General features: G+C 49.1%; 2 protein-coding genes across 12 annotated transcripts in view; both read left to right on the top strand.

The window, feature by feature from the left end:
• TNXB (tenascin XB) overlaps positions 1-18,497 on the top strand; it is a 124,729-nt gene extending 106,232 nt beyond the window's left edge. For all 11 annotated transcript variants that reach the window (XM_080991531.1, XM_080991530.1, XM_080991533.1 and 8 more), the window contains 12 exons: positions 554-865; positions 2,458-2,580; positions 3,427-3,570; positions 5,190-5,309; positions 5,822-5,965; positions 6,560-6,690; positions 8,503-8,635; positions 10,558-10,709; positions 11,037-11,133; positions 12,877-13,038; positions 14,640-14,803; positions 15,368-18,497. In XM_080991531.1, coding sequence (XP_080847657.1) covers positions 554-865; positions 2,458-2,580; positions 3,427-3,570; positions 5,190-5,309; positions 5,822-5,965; positions 6,560-6,690; positions 8,503-8,635; positions 10,558-10,709; positions 11,037-11,133; positions 12,877-13,038; positions 14,640-14,803; positions 15,368-15,466 — 1,781 coding nt within the window. In that variant the 3' untranslated portion in view covers positions 15,467-18,497. The remainder of the gene's footprint in view (positions 1-553; positions 866-2,457; positions 2,581-3,426; positions 3,571-5,189; positions 5,310-5,821; positions 5,966-6,559; positions 6,691-8,502; positions 8,636-10,557; positions 10,710-11,036; positions 11,134-12,876; positions 13,039-14,639; positions 14,804-15,367) is intronic.
• LOC308469526 (uncharacterized protein) overlaps positions 13,068-19,327 on the top strand; it is a 62,509-nt gene continuing 56,249 nt past the window's right edge. The window contains exon 1 of the mRNA XM_080992112.1: positions 13,068-13,818. Within this exon, the coding sequence (XP_080848238.1) occupies positions 13,435-13,818 (384 nt within the window). The 5' untranslated portion in view covers positions 13,068-13,434. The remainder of the gene's footprint in view (positions 13,819-19,327) is intronic.

The raw sequence follows: 19,327 nt of genomic DNA, 5'->3' as shown, positions 1-19,327 counted from the left end.
ATGTGCTTATTTTGCTTAATTGTTAATCCAGCTCTGGTTCTAGTCTGAAAACGGCCACAGAGGGTGAGGGGTCTTTCCAACCAAACTGGCCCCCTTCCTAACAAGCCCCACCATGGAATTCACTGTTTTCAGTCTTGCCACATCCTGAGATCATATAGTCATTCAGCTGCCCACTACAACCCCAAGATCTCTTTTCTGATTAGTCACCCCCAGTTCAATTCTGTGAAGTTAGGATGATGGTGATGGTGATGATTTTGGGGTGTGATGTTCATCAATGTACAGTGGTTACAGACGCTTCAGGTTACAGACTCCGCTAACCCAGAAATAGTACCTCGGGTTAAGAACTTTGCTTCAGAATGAGGACAGAAATCGTTCGTCGGCCATGGGAGGCCCCATTAGCTAAAGTGGTACTTCAGGTTAAGAACAGTTTCAGGTTAAGAACGGACCTCCAGAACGAATTAAATTCTTAAACCAAGGTACCGCTGTATACTTAATCTGAAATCCATCTGTCATTTTGTTGCCTGTTCACTCATCTCTATTCTTTATCCCATAGCTTTCCCAGAGGCCGACAAACGGGCCTTCCTTGAAAATTTGGTTGTCTCTGAGGTGACACCCACTACGCTGCAGCTCACATGGGAAGCCCCCGAGGGAGAGTTTGATTTCTTTTCGGTCCAGCGCAAGATCTCTGTTCCGGATAGTGAAATGAGTCCCACACCGACCAAGAAAATCAACGTGACCGGGGATGAACGCTCTGTCGTGTTTCGGGGTCTTTCGCCCAACACTGAGTACAGCCTTACTGTCTATGGCATCCAGGATGGGTCAGAAGCGGCCAGCATCAACACAGTGGCAACGACAAGTGGGACAGGTAAGAAGGCCACACGTGCCACCTCGCTACCCAGAAAAGCAGGAGGAAAAAATCTTAATCTCCTGAAGTCTGTCGGCTGAATTACGCTTACTTGCATGCATGGGTAAGTGCTGGGTGAGGGAAATCCGAATCTGCCATTTACTTGTTCTGCCATTTACTTGTGAGACTTGCCCCACAGCTATTGGCTGAGATTCCATGATGTCATGGAATGCTTGTTGTAAGAAGCGGTCTCTAGCTACTGAACAGATTTGTTGATACAGCTCATGTAAGAAAAGCAGAAGGCCAGTTAAGTGTGGGGGGAGGGAGGGAAACCCACACCATGTCCTGCTGGACCCACAAGAGGCCTGGTGTTGCTGGGCAGAAATGGAATGAAGAAATGGGGAAGACTGAGGAGGCAGAGAGCCTATGAGATTGGTTTCGCGGGAGAATAAAGGATAAAGGATGATAGCTTTTGGCATGAAGTTAGGAGAGGGAAAGAAAGCTGTCTTCACTGCTGCTGCTGCCAGTTTCGCAAGCGAGACATGTTGGCACCGGTAAAAGTGGCAATGCAAGCAGTTTCCAGCAGCCACCATTCACTGCCCCCCCCTCAATAATCTGTTAGCAGCTCTACATGATGATGTAGCATTTGTCCCAAGGGGCTACGGGGGGGAGGAGGAGGTAGAGCATGGTGGCTACAAGGAAACATTTGCATCACCACTGCTAAACCCTCTTCCACCCTTCATTTTAACCCATTTTCTTGCAGTGCTGAAATGCCCTCATTTTTCTACCCACATATGAAGCATCAAAAATGAGAGGGACCTTTTAGAAAACCAACTTGTCCCTCATTTGCTCTGCAAACGTAGAATTATTTTAACTTCTTTTGTTCAATAAGGCATTAAAAAAAAAAGTAAGGATTTCCATCACACACACACACACACACACACACACACACACAACACACACAACACAGCCAGCTGCAACCACCAAACTGTACCAGTTAACCTAGGCTAAGAGGGCCATGGGGGGGGGGGCGCAGAAGCGGTTATCTCGAAGGGTCCGAGCTGATCTTTTAGGAGGCAGCGAGAAGCAGCCCCAACAGCTGCAGCCCTGGCTTAGCTCGCAGGGTTCGGCTGGCGTCCAGCTGTGGTTTCCTTTGTGAGACCCGAGGAATTAATCTTTGGCGTTTCTCTGTTTCCTTTGCGGTCAGCCAAACTGGCCACAGTTAATCCCAGGAGAAAGGGAGGAGGATTTCAAGTGGGGGGGGGAGAGCGAGCAACAGCGAGGCAGGTGCCAAAGCGTGGGTATTGTTTTGGATGCCGAGGGCCAAACGATGCGTTATGTTGGAGTCATGCAACTGGAACCCCCTACGTAATTTTATTCTCCAAAAAAGCAGGCTATTGGGCTCAGGGCCACTCCATGGGGAGAGCAGGGGCGGCGGATCCAGCCCTGTGTCCCCTGTGCTGCTGCTGCAGCCCAAATCCAAATGCAGCTCCTCTCTTCCACTCCAAACTTTTTTAAAGGAAGAACATGACATTAGCAGCTCCAACAACGCAGCTCCGAGCTCTCATGCATGCAACAAAACAATCTGTTCCATTTTCTCTTTCTCCTTCCAGAGCTGGATAGCCCCCGGGACCTGCTCTTCAATGACATCCGCGAGACCTCCGTGGTGGCGAACTGGAGGTCACCGTCATCTCGTGTTGATGGTTATAAAGTTTCCTTCCAGCCCTCAGATGGAGGTGAGGACTTGTATCCTGTCGCCCGTGGGGTAGACGGGGTGGCAAAAGGGACGCAAGGGGCGCTGTGGTCTAAACCACTGAGCCTCTTGGACTTGCCGATTGGAAGGTTTGTGGTTCGAATCCCCGCGACGGAGTGAGCTCCCGTTGCTCTGTCCCAGCTTCCGCCAACCCAGCAGTTCAAAAGCACACCAGTGCAAGTAGATAAATAGGTACTGCTGTGGCAGGAAGGTAAAGGCTTTTCCGTGTGCTCTGGTTTCCGTCGCAGTGTCCCGTTGCGCCATAAGTTGTTTAGTTATGCTGGCTACATGACCCGGAAAGCTGTCTGTGGACAAATGCTGGCTTCCCCAGCCTGAAAGCGAGATGAGTGCTGCATAGTCACCTTTGACTGTACTTAACCATCCAGGGGTCCTTTACTTTTACCTTTACCTTTAGACAGGGTGGCATTACTAGCTTCCCAGATATCTTCGGTATCCTCAAAAATGCATTACATTAGGGGAAATTGTGTTGCAATTCAGGCAACATTGCACACAAAAATGTGTATATACTTTACTAAAATACCAATGGATTTTCATGGGGAGCTCAATAATCATCTGCAAACATATGCTGACATGTGGAGACTAAACTATTAAGGTTTGGAAAAGTCAGAAACTGAGAGGATTGACCTGGCAGATCTGCACATCCCTAGCAGCACTCCTACTCTTGGAGTCCAGACAAAAGCTTAAGTCAGCCTGTGACACCGCAGTCCTGGCTAGTTGAAGAACAATGTGCTGCCTCCTAAGACAATCCTTTGACATCCCGGTGGGCTGCAGTTCTGCAGAGATTTGAGACCTGCTAATTCTGTTGCAGGAGAGCCAAGGAGCATCTCTGTGGATGGATCCAAGCTCCGAACAACCATTGAGGGCCTGACCCCTGGGGCCAGCTATGAGGTCACTGTGATGTCTGTTCGTGGGTTCGAAGAAAGTGAGCCCTTGGTGGGTTATGTCACCACAGGTATGTCCGTGGGGAAAAGCTGTAACACACCATGATTTCATTCGTTTCCTTGTTTTACAGATTTATAAGCCACTTCACACCCAGAAACTGTCAAAGCAACGTACAAAGAACAAAATGATAAAATGCAAGAGATGCAATCTCTAAAAGCAACCTAAAAGCAATAAAACCATTTCTGTAGTTATACCATTGGCAATATTCCGTAAGCAGACCTGGTTACATTTCTAGGAAAGCCTTCTTAAACAAAAACTTCTCCAGTCACTTGAATGACAAGATGCTATGTGCCTGTCTAATTTCAGCTTCAGATAGGTAGCCGTGTTGGTCTGCCATAGTCAAAACAAAAAAAAATTCCTTCCAGTAGCACCTTAAAGACCAACTAAGTTAGTTCTTGGTATGAGCTTTCGTGTGCATGCACACTTCTTCAGATACACATCTGTATCTGAAGAAACTGAGAGGATTGTATCTGAAGAAGTGTGCATGCACACGAAAGCTCATACCAAGAATTAACTTAGTTGGTCTTTAAGGTGCTACTGGAAGGAATTTTTTTTTGTTTTAATTTCAGCTTCTAACTGATTCCAGAGTGCTGGAGTGGCCACACTAAAAGCCCAGTTCCTAATACAAACTAAGTGCACTTCTGGGGCATGTGGAGCTCCTCTCAGCAGGGCCCATCACAGGTACACAGTTGCCAGACAGGGATATATGGGGCGAGGTGGTTCCAAGTCTTTCAGGGTTTTAGGTGCTAAAAGCAAAACCTTGAACTGCACTCCATAGCATATTGCCAGCCAGTGCTGCTTTCTCAGCAGAGGTGTTCTATGGTGTCAACGGGATGCCCTAGTCAGCAGCCTTGCTGCTGCATTCTGCAACAGCTGCAGTTTCCAGGGGAAGCCCCACATTAAGCACATTGCAGTGCAGTCGTACCTTGGTTTTTGAACAGCTTAGTTCTCGAACGTTTTGGCTCCTGAACGCCGCAAACCTGGAAGTGACTGTTTTGGTTAGTGAACTATTTTTGGAAGCTGAATGTCTGACAGGGCTTTCGCGGCTTCCGATTGGCTGCAGGAGCTTCCTGCAGCCAACCAGAAGCCGCGATTTGGTTTCCAAACGTTTTGGAAGTCGAACAGACTTCAGGAATGGATTTCGTTCGGTTTCCATGGTACGACTGTACTCCAGAGAAGCCTAAGGGAAGCTTCACATAGAGCACATTGCAGCAATTCCATTTTAAATTTGTATACCGCCTTTCCACATTGCTATACACAAGGCAGTTCGCAAGCCATGGGAATGACAAAATATATGACAAAGATCACACACCTGACAACCAATCAGATCCAATACAAATAAGTCATAGTGAAAAGCATGACTACGAAAATAAACAACTTAGTGATCCATTTGAAATATAATATTGCATGATAGAAACAGCAACAACTCAACAACTCTTCCAAGACCAGGAATCCACTTTTAAGAAGCCACCTTGTACCAAGTTGGACCATTTGCACATCAAACCTGGGCACAACAGTGTGTCTGGGGGGAGAAAGGGGTTCTCTCCCATACCTTCTTCCTAGGGTCCTTTCAACCAGTTCTGCCGGGGCTTGTACCTCCTTCAGCATCCTCTTCTCTCCTCCTCACAGTTCCGGATGGTCCTTCCAACTTGCGTGCCATCGACGTCACCGATTCGTCAGCTGTGCTTACGTGGCAACCTGCTGTGGCTGAGATGAACAACTACATTGTCACCTATGGACCTGCCGGTGGTAAGAGTTGGGGATTTGGGCAGGGGTGGGGTGATTTGCAGGTGGTCAAGGCCCTTATTCCATTTGGGAGGCAGCGGGGAGACAGAGAGTGTAATTCATTGCATTATACTTGTTGCCACAAAAGGCAGACATGGCCACAAGACAAGAAGAAAAGGTGTGTAAGCCTTGGACTTCTACGATCTGCACTGTTGTTCTTAGTAGAACTTCAAAGTCCCACAGCTGGAGTCAGACGCAAACTAGTGGCTCGGGGACAGTGGTGGAAAGTGGCCCAGAATTAAGGAGCAAAATTGCTTGCAGACGTGTATAATTCACACTAAAATGCTGATGAATTTCCATGAGCATGTTACCGTTTCAAAAAAAACAAAGATTGCAGGTGATGTGGCAGCGTGGAGACCTGAACCTGTGAATGCAAAAAAGGTCGAACCGAAGAAACCCAAAGCTGACAGATCCACTCATCTCAACTTGCAGCAGGGCCTATTCTTAATAATCCATCTCTTCTCTTTCTATCCCAGGTGCAAGGGCCTCCGAGTCAGTGCCAGGGAACCGGGCTGAGTTGCAGTTGTCAGGGCTGCACCTGGACACGGAATATCGGGCCAGCGTGTATGGGGAGAAAGGAGGAAACCGCAGTTCTCCCGCCAGCGCCACGTTCACCACCGGTATGCAGATGGGGCTGGGGAATAGATAGAGACATTCCAAGACTCACAAAGGGCAGGAAAGCCAGCCAACGGAGACTGGAGGGCCTGAAATAGATTCAGGAGGGAACCATGTCCTAAGTCTGTCCTACCTCCCCTGTCAGAGGCAGTATATGCCTCTGAAGAATAGTGGCTGAAAATCACAAGTGAGGAATGTCCTGTTTTCAGGCTTCCCATAAGCATCTGGCTGGCAGCTGTGAGAACAGCTAGATGGGCCTTTGGCCTGGATCCTGCAGGGCTCTCATTTTGTCCTCCTTAGTCAAGTTTACATAGAATCATAGAATTGCAGAGTTGGGAGGGACCGTGAAGTCATCTAGTCCAACCCCCTGCAATGCAGGAATCTTTCGCCCAACATGGGGCTCAAACACATGGCCCTGAGATTAAGAGCCTCGTGCTCTGCCAACTGAGCTATCCCTTCACTCCCTTCTTGGATCCCTCTGGTTTACGCTGCTGAGACGGTACATGTTGCATTGAGAGGGGCAGGAATCTTCCCTGTGCCAGGTAGATAACTTGAGTGCTTTGGTTTTTCTTAAACCTTTATTCCTCTCCATTTTCCAGGGCCAGATGGACCCCGGGATCTGCAGGCTAGTGAAATCTCATCCCGCAGTGCTCGTCTCACTTGGTTGCCACCCCGTGCCCCTCCTGGTGGATATCTGCTAACCTATGAAACCCCATCTGGACAATCAAAGGTACCCAACTGTCTAGCATTGTTCTGGTTATGCACTCCCCAGTTCCCTGAGAAGTGAGAATTTCCAGGGATGGCACTACAGCGCATGGTTTGTTTTCAAGTCGAAACCTACAAAGCAGAGTCCATTGGAATTAAACAGTCTAAACCACAGAGCCTAGGACTTGCTGATCAGAAGGTCGGCGGTTCGAATCCCCTCGACGGGGTGAGCTAGCGTTGCTCGGTCCCAGCTCCTGCCCCTAGCAGTTCGAAAGCACACCAGTGCAAGTAGATAAATAGGTACCGCTCCGGCAGAAAGGTAAACGTCATTTCCGTGCGCTGCTCTGGTTCGCCAGAAGCGGCTTAGTCATGCTGGCCACATGACCCGGAAGCTGTCTGTGGACAAATGCCAGCTCCCTCAGTCTATAGAGCAAGATGAGCGCTGCAATCCCAGAGTTGGCCACGACTGGACCTAACGGTCAGGGGTACCTTTACCTTTACCTTTATGCAGCAGGCAACAACACCACTGATCTTGTATCAGATTCCCCAGGAGAGAAATTGTATCGTGAATACTCTGGAACTCCCTGCCCATTGACATTAGGCAGATGTCTTCCCTATACTGTCTTTTGTTCTGGCTGAAACATTTTTTTATTTAGGCAACTCTACCAATACGTAATTGGGAAGCAGGTGGCGCTGTGGGTTAAACCACAGAGCCTAGGACTTGCCGATTAGAAGGTCGGCGGTTCAAATCCCCGCGACCGGGTGAGCTCCCATTGCTCAGTCCCTGCTCCTGCCAACCTAGCAGTTCGAAAGCACGTCAAAGTGCAAGTAGATAAATAGGTACCGCTCTGGCGGGAAGGTAAACGGCGTTTCTATGCGCTGCTCTGGTTCGCCAGAAGCGGTTTAGTCATGCTGGCCACATGACCCGGAAGCTGTACGCCGGCTCCCTCGGCCAATAAAGCAAGATGAGTGCCGCAACCCGAGTCGGTCACGACTGGACCTAGTGGTCAGGGGTCCCTTTACCTTTACCTTACCAATATGTAAAGCCGATATGTAGGCCCTGAACAATCCCTCCATGAGAATATATGAAGTGTCAGACTTATTGACTGACTCACCTTTCTGATACAGTGGTGCCCCGCTTCGCAAGAAGAAAGCCCATAGGGAAATCTCCGGGGACCTCTTTTAAATGCTGGCGGTGGGGAGCAAAGCCTTTCCCCCCCTCCGGCCTTCAGAAGAGGTCCAGGAAGGCCGGCGGGGGCCAAAAGGCTTTGCTCCCCACCGCCAGCATTTTAAAAGCAGTCCGGGATAGCAGGGAAGCGCTTCCTGCTATCCCAGACGGCTTTTGAGGCAGGCGGGGGGGGGAGCAAAGACTTTTGCCCCCGCCGGCCTTCAGAAGAGGTCCTGGACCTCTTCTGAAGGCCGGCGGGGGGCAAAAGTCTTTGCTCCCACCTGCCTGACTTCCCAGGGGCTTTTAAATCGCCCCGGGACAGCGGAGAAGTCCTCCGCTGTCCCAGGGTTTTTTAAAATGCTGGGGGTGGGAAGAAAAGCCCTTGTCCCCCCCCCCCCCCAGCCTTCAGAACAGGTCAGGGGACAGACTGTCCCCGGACCTGGTCTGAAGGCGGTTTCCATAGGAACGCATTGATTGATTTTCAATGCATTCCTATGGGAAACCGTGCTTCGCAAGACGAAAAACTCGCAAGAAGAAAAAACTTGCGGAACGAATTAATTTCGTCTTGCGAGGTACCACTGTAGTAGGGCTGGGAGCACTCTACTATAAGGGAAGAGTTTTCACTGCCCCTCATTGTCTTTTCACTGCCCCTCATTGTCTGCTCCACAGGAGATCACCGTGGACGCTTCTGTCACCTCGTATGAACTCCAAGACCTGATTCCTTCCAGTCTGTACCAGGTTCAAGTCCAGGCACTGAGAAGAGGCACTCCTACAGGCCCAACCGCAACGTCCTTCACCACCGGTAATTGCTCTGCCTGGGGCGTCCGAGGGTCAACACATTTGTGTTTAGGCACACGAGGCTTTGACAGCTTCGCAAAACCTGCACCAGAGAGAGAACACCCGTTTGCGTTCCTCTCCCAACCCCAGTTTTTCATTCTGCAGTGATGACATTCACATGTAAGAATGAGGCTCACAAGTCATTAACTCCAAACTCATCTCTGTTTGTGTGAACATGCACCTCCAGGAGGAAGAGGGGGAACTGCTGCTGTTTTCTAGAACAAGAGGCTGCCCTCTCGCGATTCTGCATCTTGGGACCACACGCCCAACCCCTTTATGCTATGAAACAGGAAGATTTAAATGCTAAGTGAAAATTGCCCCCCCCCCCCCGCAAAGTCTCTCTGCCATTTGTAGGCAGTGAAACTAGGGGTGGGAACCTGAATATTCCAGTGGTGGTGGTATCGGACAGTTTTTCTCAGAATAATCCCTTCTGAGCAATGGTGACTTACAGTCATTGGGGCTGGCAGGGCAGAAGGCAGAGGAGGCCAACAGGAGGTGGAGCCAGAGAGCCAAGGACAGAGTGAGCCAGCTCATTCCAGTTTTGTCCCCATCCTCCTCCCTGCTGAATTTTACAAGGACAACATTGAGACGGTCAGTGCCTCCTTCTGCAATGATTATAAGGAGGACAGCAGGAGGGGGCTGGCTGAGGTTGGTGGGACAGTGCCCCATTCTCACCAATGGAGCCTCCACTGTTTCTGAGACAACTCAGCTCACTTAATACTGAATTATGTCGTTCATCTGATCTAGTTCTTTCCCTCCCCCCACCACTGCCGCTGCCGCAAACATTAGTCTGGTAGCAGGTGCCTTTAGGAAGCTCATAAACAGGGCACAATAATGGAAAGCAGTCCCCAGCAGCTGCTCCTGAAAATGGAGGTTATCTTCCTTTATACTGAAGTGGGAACTGTGACAAAATGTTGCAGTGTGGAATACTCCTCTTTGGGATTTGAGCCAGCTGGCCATGCTCTCTTCCAGGTACTCCATTCCAGCATGCCCTGCCCCAAGGTTTTCTGCTCACCCTCCTTTCAACAGCCAATCAACATTCTGTCAATCTGTCTTCACTGGGATGGTTTGGAGCACCTTATTTCCCCATGTTTTTGTTTTTGTTTTGTATCTTTGGGGTTCCCCTGAGCCTATCTGTATGGATAGCTACATAAAGATCAGCAAACAGAGAATGAGCTTGCAATTAGTATACAGTGGTACCTCGGGTTACATACACTTCAGGTTACAGACTCCGCTAAACCTGGAAACAGGAACAATTGCCGACGCTCGAAGAATGGAGAATGAAACTGATGGATTATGCAGAACTAGACAAACTAACAGGAAAGATCAGATATCTACGAGATCAAAAATTCATCGAGGACTGGGGAAAATTTTCAGATTATCTGAAATGTGTATGTGATGAGCAAATAACGCTAGTGGGATTTCAAGAAGCTCTGTGAATGTTAGAGGACTATTGTATTGATGAAAACTAAGAGGGTGAAGGTCTATAAAATGCAATATAAAATTAGGAAATGCGTATTTAAAAATTTGAATAATGGATGATTGTCAGAAAGGTTGAAGGTTGAAGGAAGTCTAAAAGAGAAAATATGTGATAAATTCAGATTGGATATTATAACTGTATGTTGGAAAATTTAATAAAAATATTTAAAAACAGACTCCACTAAACCAGAAATAGTACCTCAGGTTAAGAACTTTGCTTCAGGATGAGAACAGAAATCGTGCTCCGGCGGTACGGCAGCAGCAGGACGCCCCATTAGCTAAAGTAGTGCTTCAGGTTAAGAACAGTTTCAGGTTAAGAATGAACCTCCAGAACGAATTAAGTTCTTAACCCGAGGTACCACTGTATGGGATAGACATTGGCAGAGTCGTCTTTTCTTTCCTCGGCAGGACCCCTGAGATACCCCTTCCCTCGGGATTGCGCAGAGGAGAGCCAGAATGGGCCGGGACCCTCAAGAGTGAGGACGATTTATCTTGGGGGCAACCAGGACCGCCCCTTGCAGGTGTACTGCGACATGGAGACTGACGGAGGAGGCTGGATAGTAAGTATTAAGGAGGGTAGCCGAGGAATGGAATTATGGGCAGAAATATTCAAAGGTGGTGTCAGCTCAAAACAGATTCCCCCATCCCTGTGAGGTTTCTTCATTTATGCAGTTGTGCTGTTCAGGAGCATATTGAGGGGCATTAATTTGCATTATCCAGAAATCCAGCTGTAGCTGGCACTGACATGGGGCCACCTTGATGCAAATTTTATTTGTTTACCCACAGCAGACATAAACACACTAGAAATTCATTTGGACGCCCATGCGCAAAACTCTCTCACACACACACACCCCACTGTGCCATTTCCCTCTTCCTCTTCTCTTTAGGTCTTCCAACGTCGGATGAACGGCGAGACCAATTTCTGGCGCAACTGGCAGGAATACGCCACCGGATTTGGCAACCTCACCCGGGAGTTCTGGCTAGGTGCGTACATCACTTAAAGATAAAGGGACCCCTGACCATTAGGTCCAGTCGTGGCCGACTCTGGGGTTGTGGTGCTCATCTCGCTTTATTGGCCCAGCGAAAAATACGGTAGATATGGCGGATTGAACCTGACCTGCATTCATGGTAGCTTCTCCAGCAATGAGCTCCAGTCTTTTGCAGAATGTTTATTCAGCATTTCACGTATACTATACCTTAAAAGGTAAAGGTAAAGGTACCCCTGACCATTAGGTCCAGTCGTGGCCGACCCTGGGGTTGTGGTGTTCATCTCGCTTTATTGGCTGAGGGAGCCGGTGTACAGCTTCTGGGTCATGTGGCCAGCATGACTAAGCCGCTTCTGGCGAACCAGAGCAGCGCACGGAAATGGCGTTTACCTTCCCACCGGAGCGGTACCTATTTATCTACTTGCACTTTGATGTGCTTTCGAACTGCTAGGTTGGCAGGAGCTGGGACCGAGCAACGGGAGCTCACCCCGTCGTGGGGATTCGAACCGCCAACCTTTTGATCGGCAAGCCCTAGGCTCTGTGGTTTAACCCACAGTGCCACCCGTGTCCCTATAGTACATCGCTTAGCTACCCTTTAATTCCTCCATCTGCACAAAAGGATGCTGTAGCCAGTTTGTTGCCACTGTCCTTTTACAAACTAGGAACGGAGGCAAAAAAGCACATGACACAAGAAAGGCTTTCCCCAGCCACACTTGGATTTAAATCCAGGCCTCTCAAATGTAAGCCATATGTCAGGGTCAGAGGTCAAAGGTGATCCTCCAGGCCTGTTTACCTGGCTCTTGGGATGCTCCCGAGGCCACACTCCTCACTGGCATTGCTCAACATTCTCCTTGGGTGTCTTTGCCTGGCTGGAATGTGTACTTGGATTCTGGTGGTGATGATGATGATGATTTATACCCCGCTCATCTGGCTGGGTTTCCCCAGCCACTCTGGGCGGCTCCCAACAGAATATTAAAAACACAAGAAAAATTCAAACATTAAGAATTTCCCTATGCAGGATTGCCTTCAGATGTCTTCTAAAAGTCAGGTAGTTGTTTATTTCCTTGACGTCTGGTGTGAGGGTGTTCCACAGGGCGGGCGCCCTCTGCCTGGTTCCCTGTAACTTCACTTCTCGCAGCAAGGAAACCACCAGAGGGCTGAATAATGGGGGTGGAGACGCTCCTTCAGGTATACTGGGCCAAAGCCGTTTAGGGCTTTAAAGGTCATCATCAACACTTTGAATTGTGCCCGGAAACGTACTGGGAGCCAGTGTAGGTCTTTCAAGTTGTGTGGTCTTGGCGGCCGCTCCCAGTCAGCAGTCCAGCTTCCACATTCTGGATTAGTTGTCGTTTCTGGGTCACCTTCAAAGGTAGCCCCACGTAGAGCACCCCCATGATACCTGTTGCTTGCCTGGATGCAGGATAGAGAGGGTTGCGTTAATTTGTGTAGAGCGAGTAGCCTGATGTACAAAGGTAAACTTTACATCCGTTCTTCCTCCTGCTTTTGCTACTGGCCCTTGGAAGGTTGCACAGGGAAAAAATTCAGCCCTCAGGCTAAAAAGGTCCCCCACCCTTGCAGCAGTCTGATCGCACTGGCTCTCTTTTTCTGCAAAGTCACCAGAAGCCTCTTCTCCAAAGAAAACAAAACACGCAGCCTAAAGTGACAGCTGTGTTGCAGGAGGATGGGAACCAGGGCGCGTGAGGGAAACAGGGCTCATCCTGCTCTCTGCCTTGCTCTCCAGGGAACGATGCTCTGCACCAGCTGACGACATCAGGGGACTACGAGCTGCGCGTGGATCTGCGGGCTGGGAATGAGTCTGTCTATGCAACCTACCAGAATTTCCGCGTGGATCCCCCTGCTGATCATTACCGCCTGCACCTGGGCAGTTACAGCGGCACTGCTGGTGAGGGGGGCTGGGGCTGGGGCTTCCAGGCCGTCACCATTGTCAGGTGGGATCCAATCAGAGAGCTTGCAAGAAGAGGATGTTGAAAGGCAGTTTGGTTTCAGAGGGAGCGCTTAGGATGTCTGCAGGGCAACTTGACTCAGAGGAACAATAAGAGCTGTCTGACAGTTCTCCCTTGGGAGATTGTGGACTCTCCTTCACTGGAGGTTTTAAAGCAGAGGTTGGACAGCCATCTGTCATGGATGCTTTAGCTGAGATTCCTGCATCACAGGGGGTTGGACTAGATGACCAATGGCATCCCTTCCAACTCTGTTGGAATTCTATCATTTTATGATTCTGTGAACATGAGAAAGTTCAAAACAAAACAAAACAAACCAGAATCTATTATTCAGAGGCATGATGTCAGTGGAAGCAGAACTTAACTGTGGTGGCTATTCTGCTCTGGTCAGACCTCACCTGGAGTACTGTGTCCAGTTCTGGGCACCACAGTTCAAGAAGGACACTGACAAACTGGGACGTGTCCAGAGGAGGGCAACCAAAATGGTCAAAGGCCTGGAAACGATGCCTTATGAGGAACGGCTAAGGGAGCTGGGCATGTTTAGCCTGGAGAAGAGGAGGTTAAGGGGTGATATGATAGCCATGTTCAAATATAGAAAAGGATGTCACATAGAGGAGGGAGAAAGGTTGTTTTCTGCTGCTCCAGAGAAGCGGACACGGAGCAATGGATCCAAACTACAAGAAAGAAGATTCCACCTAAACATTAGGAAGAACTTCCTGACAGTAAGAGCTGTTCGACAGTGGAATTTGCTGCCAAGGAGTGTGGTGGAGTCTCCGTCTTTGGAGGTCTTTAAGCAGAGGCTTGACAACCATATGTCAGGAGTGCTCTGATGGTGTTTCCTGCTTGGCAGGGGGTTGGACTCAATGGCCCTTGTGGTCTATTCCAACTCTATGATTCTATGATTCGATGGCTAATAGCCATCGATAGCCTTTCCCTCCATACATGTGTATAATCATCTTTTTAAAGCCAGCCATCACTGCCTCATGTAGGAGTGAGTTCCATAGTTTAACTATGCACTGTGTGGAGAAGGGCTTTCTTTCACCTGCCCTGAATCTTCCTGCATAGATAAAGGTGTTTGTTTGTTTTTACAAGCCTTCTCCTTCTCCTTAGATGTTGCAGCTGCCGCCCGCAAATACATAGCAATACATACCCATATTATATTATTCTTTTGAGTGGGGGAACCTCAAGGCAGGTTTGAGCAGGGGGATCTAAGGATTCAAGGCTGAGCGCAGGCTCAAGGAGGAAGATTTGTGCTCCATTTCAAACCCTCTCTCCTCCTTTCCAGTGTGGTGTAGTGGTTAAGATCAGTGGACTCGTAATCTGGGGAACCGGGTTCGCGTCTCCGCTCCTCCACATGCAGCTGCTGGGTGACCTTGGGCCAGTCGCACTTCTCTGAGGTCTCTCAGCCCCATTCACCTCACAGAGTGTTTCTTGTGGGGGAGGAAGGGAAAGGTGATTGTTAGACGCTTTGAGACTTCTTAGGGTAGTGATAATGCGGGATACCAAATCCAAACTCTTCTTCTTCTTCTTCCCACTTCCGCAGGCGACTCTTTCACCTACCACTCAGGCAGCGTCTTCTCCACCAAGGACCGTGACCCCAACCGAGTCATCATCCCCTGTGCTGTCTCTTACCGCGGCGCATGGTGGTACCGCAACTGCCACTACGCCAACCTCAACGGGCTCTACGCGAACAACCGCGACCACCAGGTACTGCAATGGGGCGAGGGGGAGTGAAGGGCAGCTGCACCTTTCCAACACAAAGTGCTTGCAAATTATGAGTGACAGGCCGGTGTCCCTTTCCCGGAGCTCCATTCACATCCTGAAGTGAACGCAACTCGTGCACATCTGCGCATGCGCGGGTCACGATTCGCCGCTTCTGCGCATGTGTATGACATCATTTTGAGCGTCTGCACATGCATGAGCAGTGAAACCCGGAAGTAACACATTCTGTTACCTCCGGGTTGCCGCGGAGCGCAACCCGAAAATGCTCAACCTGAAGCAACTTTAACCTGAGGTATGACTGTACCAGTCACTGGAAACCACAGGAGAGGAGAGGGCTCTTGTGTTCGAATCCTGCTTGCTGGTGTCCCACAGGCCTCTGGTTGGCCACTGTGAGAACAGGAGGCAGGACTAGGTGGGCCACTGGCGTGATTAAGCAGGCCCTGTTTATGTCCTTGTCCCCAATCCGGGAACATACTATTCCTAGATTATGCATCTCCTTGCTTCTCACTTACCTTCTTCCTTCCTTTCTTTCTCTCTGTCTCATCCAAGGGCATCAACTGGTTTAACTGGAAAGGATTCGAGTTTTCCATCCCTTTCACAGAGATGAAACTGAGACCCCGTGGCTTCCGGCCTCTGCGTCGGGTGTGAGCAAAGGGAAGGAGGCTGCAGGACTGACTCAGGGGGAGAACAGAGGAGGAGGAAAGAGAAACAGCAGCAGCAACCACCCCTCTGCAATGGGAGATACCTCGCACCCTGCCACAAATTCCCCTGAGAAAAAGGAAGGAGCAAAACAAAGGAAATGGACAATTTTTTCAAAAGCACCTTGTAGTATTCGTTTCCTCCCCCATCTCCTGCTGACCGGCCACAAGATGAGAGGGATGCGTCGCACATGATAGTGGAAGGGGCAGAGTTAAGGGGATGGAATGGTTTAGTTTTGGAGCATGTTGCAGGATAGCTGTTGCCTGGTCAGCAAGTAGATTTTTCCTGGAGAGTCACTGATAACAAGGGCTGATTGGCCAGCGTCCCAATCCCCAACATGGACTGTTGCCACAGAAACCATTTTCTCCTCTTAAGGAATGGGTTTTGGCCCACGATCTTGTAGTTGCTGACCCCTAGCCCTATCCTCTGTCTGGCTTCCTGCTCCCACACATCTGTCTCCAGTCAGGCTTCCCCTTCTTCAGCCCCCCCCCCCCCCAGTTCTCCTCCTCCCTCTCCCCCAAAACCTTTTCAGAAAGGAGGTAAACTCGTAAACACAAGTCGCTGAAAGCAGGTTAACATTAAAAGCACTTTTTATTTTTGGCATTTCTCTTACCCCTCCTGGGAATCTTATAAACTGAAGCCAGCTGCCCCCCATCCACGCAAAAGCTCTTGCCTTTCTCGTGTTCCCCCTCCCCAAACAACTTGCCGTTGCAAAGAAGAGACAGAAAGAGAAGAACAGGTGAACTGGAATAAGCTGGCAGTTTAAGAGATCACAGAACGAAAAGAGAGCTGAATGATGTGGGCTGAAAAGACCCCCAAGATGAAAACTGGGGGAGATGCAAATTGATTGATTTAAGCTGGCAAGCAATGGTAGTTTTACTGCCTGTCTTTGTAAGGGAAGACTGGCCCACTTCCACCTGAATGTACCACTTCAGGCTGCAGGTGAGGGTGCAAATGGCTGAATCCTCCTATCTATCTCAACCCTGCAAGTAGAATACTATCATGTGAGAGAGAAGGCTCCTGCCATGTTGGTTTTCTACATGAGGGAAGAAATTTGAAATGGTCTGCCGTGGGAACCCCTACCTGCTGTCTGAATTGGTACAGCCCAGACACAGGTTTGAAAGCTCAGTGAGAAGGAGGCCAGTGTTGCGGTCATCTAGCAGAGCGCTTTACAAATAATAAGTGTTGTTATCGCCATGGGCTTCACAGCTGTTGGCTTAGCCTGACCTAGCAAATTGTGTGTGTGAGAGAGAGAGAGACAGAAGAGACAGAGCTGCAGCTGTGAAGTGGGAAATATCTCTGTGTCTTGCAACTTGAAGCTCTGTTACCATACAGGTGAAATTGTGACCGGAGTTTTTACCACGCCTTGAGGAAAAATGTATTCAGGCCATTGGTGGGGAGTGGGAAATGTAATTGCTTTCAATCCAAGTTGACCATGCCTTCCCTAAAGGATGAGAAGTGTAAATTGCACAAAACGGAATAAAAGGAACAGCCTTACCTGAAGGCAAACAGACTACAGTTTTTTGGGTAGAGTAGGAGAGAGCTCTATATTTCTGCTTCCAGCCTATTCCTCTGTGCCATTGAACGCTACCAGGCTTCATTCAAAAGTGGAGTGTGCATGTGCATTCCTTGAACTTATTCCTCTGGATACAGGAAAAAATGGTTTCTTTTTAAAAAAAATGTAAACAGCACTCCAAATGTGGAATGGCACCAGAAAAATGACCTGATAGGTTGACTTAAGGCTGCTGGAGACCCTCGGCCCTTCAGATGTTGCAGGACTCAAACTCCCATGAGCCCCAGCCAGCATGATGGGAGTTGTAGTCCAACAAAACTTCTGGAGGGCCCTGGATGAAAGAATCTGTTGATGGGTGCTGAAGGAAGTGACAGATGGAGAACAGTTCTCAAATTGATTTCTTATTTTAAACAATGAATATGTTGAAGCTGAGAAGAGCAAAAGAGGAAATAGTGTTTGTTTAAAAGGTTAGATGCGCAACAGTTCTAAGCAAACCAGAGCATCGCTTTGATTGCATAAGGAAAGGTAGAGGGGAATTTGAAATCTGCAAGCCGTGCTGCCTGATTTCACATGCAGGTGCACACATACACACATTTAGCCAAATTGTGCCTCCGCTGTGGCCTTCTAAAAATGGTAGGCGACTTCTTCACAAAAGGCTCCTGCCATTTGAACGCTGGCCTCAGATCGCAACTCAGCCTCTCCTGCTCCAGAAGGCAGAAGCTAGAGAGAGCCCATCTTAGTTTTAAGGAACCTAGGAAGCTGTTTTATACAGAGCCATAACATTGGTCCATCAAGCTCTGAATCTACTGGCAGCGTTTCAGGCAAGATCTCTCCCAACTCTTCCTGGAGAGGCCATTGGAGGGGGCAGGGACCTTTTGCACAACCAATCAGATGCTCTAGCACTGGGCCAAGATGGGAACTAAAGCCTGGAAAAATGAAAGGCAGGTGGAGGGGGAGAGAGAGAACTAGGGTGGCAAGAAACGAGGTGTTTCCAATCTCCCTGGCAGGATCTTGATTTCTTGCTGTCATTTCTCCGCAAATGTCAGAAGCCCGGCACGCACCTTGTGCACTCAGCACCTTCAGACTGCCGTCCTGGGTGGCTCCAGCGAGAGCCCTGAATAAAAGACGGCGCAAACAGAATCGCACATGCAGTTGGCGCTTCTCTCAAGGCTCCTGGATTGCGACCCGTGTCCTCAGCACTTTGGGGAAAGCAGGGTTTGCTTTTCTCCCCTGTGAGGGCAGCGCAAGCGCATTGTTCCTAGGCAGAAGCTGTCGCTGACCTGAGATGGGGCAGGATCTTTGCACGGGGTGGGAGGGGCAGGCTGTACAGTGGTACTTTTTTGGGGGGGGTGCATCAGGGTAAAGTTTCTCTATATGAAGCGCTTGGTGGGGGGGATGTTATTTTTTAGATCCTTGTGAGAAAAACGTTTAAAATAAAAAATAAATTTTGGAAAAAAGGATAGAGAAGGAATCGCGTCTTTCTTTTGCTGGTGGTTTATTCGCGAAAGGGGTGTTTGGCTCAGTGAATGCCTATGAATACAAATTGCAAGGAATTGCAAGTGGGGAGAGAATAGGGCTGATGTGCTTATTTTCTGCTTGCAGGCATTTTTGCATATGCATCTGGTTGATCGCTGGGTTGTTGGGCAAGGTAGGCCATTGGCCTGATCCTGCAGGGCTGTTCTTGGCTCAGCTTTTTGAGAACTGATTTTGAGAACTGATTATGGGTCTCTTGAATCTTAGGGAGTGGAGGATGGGGCAGAGCCAAGCAGCGTCGGACACAGGGCAGACCTTCCTCACAGCCTTCTTGCTTTCCTCTATGGGCCGGAGGGAAAGTGGGTGTGAATGAGTGGGTGGCCATGATAGGGAGAAGCATTACTTATTTAATTTACACTCCACCCTTTTTCTCCAAGGAGCTCGAGGTGGTTTGCCACCTCCCCGTTTTAGCCTTGCAACAACCCTGTGAGGTAGGCTAGGCTGAGAGGCAGTAGACTGGACCAGAGTCACCTAGTGAGCTTCATGGCCGAGTCGGGATTCGAAGCCTGGTCTCCTAGGCTTTTGCCAACCTGGTGCCATCCAGATGTCATTGGGCTACAACTCTCATTGGTCCCGTCGCCAGGGATGTTGGCAGTTGGGGTCAAGCAATATATTGAGGGCTAAATGTGTCTTCTCCCCTGCTTTAAAACATAAGACCTAATGACCTGGGTGATCTAAAAGTTCAGGATAGTGTGTGTGTGTGTGTATAATTATAATTATTTATTGAATTTACAGTATATACCGCCCTATACCCAGAGGTCTCA

Source organism: Podarcis pityusensis, assembly GCF_964106645.2.
Source record: "Podarcis pityusensis genome assembly, chromosome: 2".
In the NCBI taxonomy this organism is placed as follows: Eukaryota; Metazoa; Chordata; class Lepidosauria; order Squamata; family Lacertidae; genus Podarcis; species Podarcis pityusensis.
The sequence above is the reverse complement of the archived record's forward strand: the minus strand, read 5'-3'. Positions and strand labels throughout refer to the sequence as shown.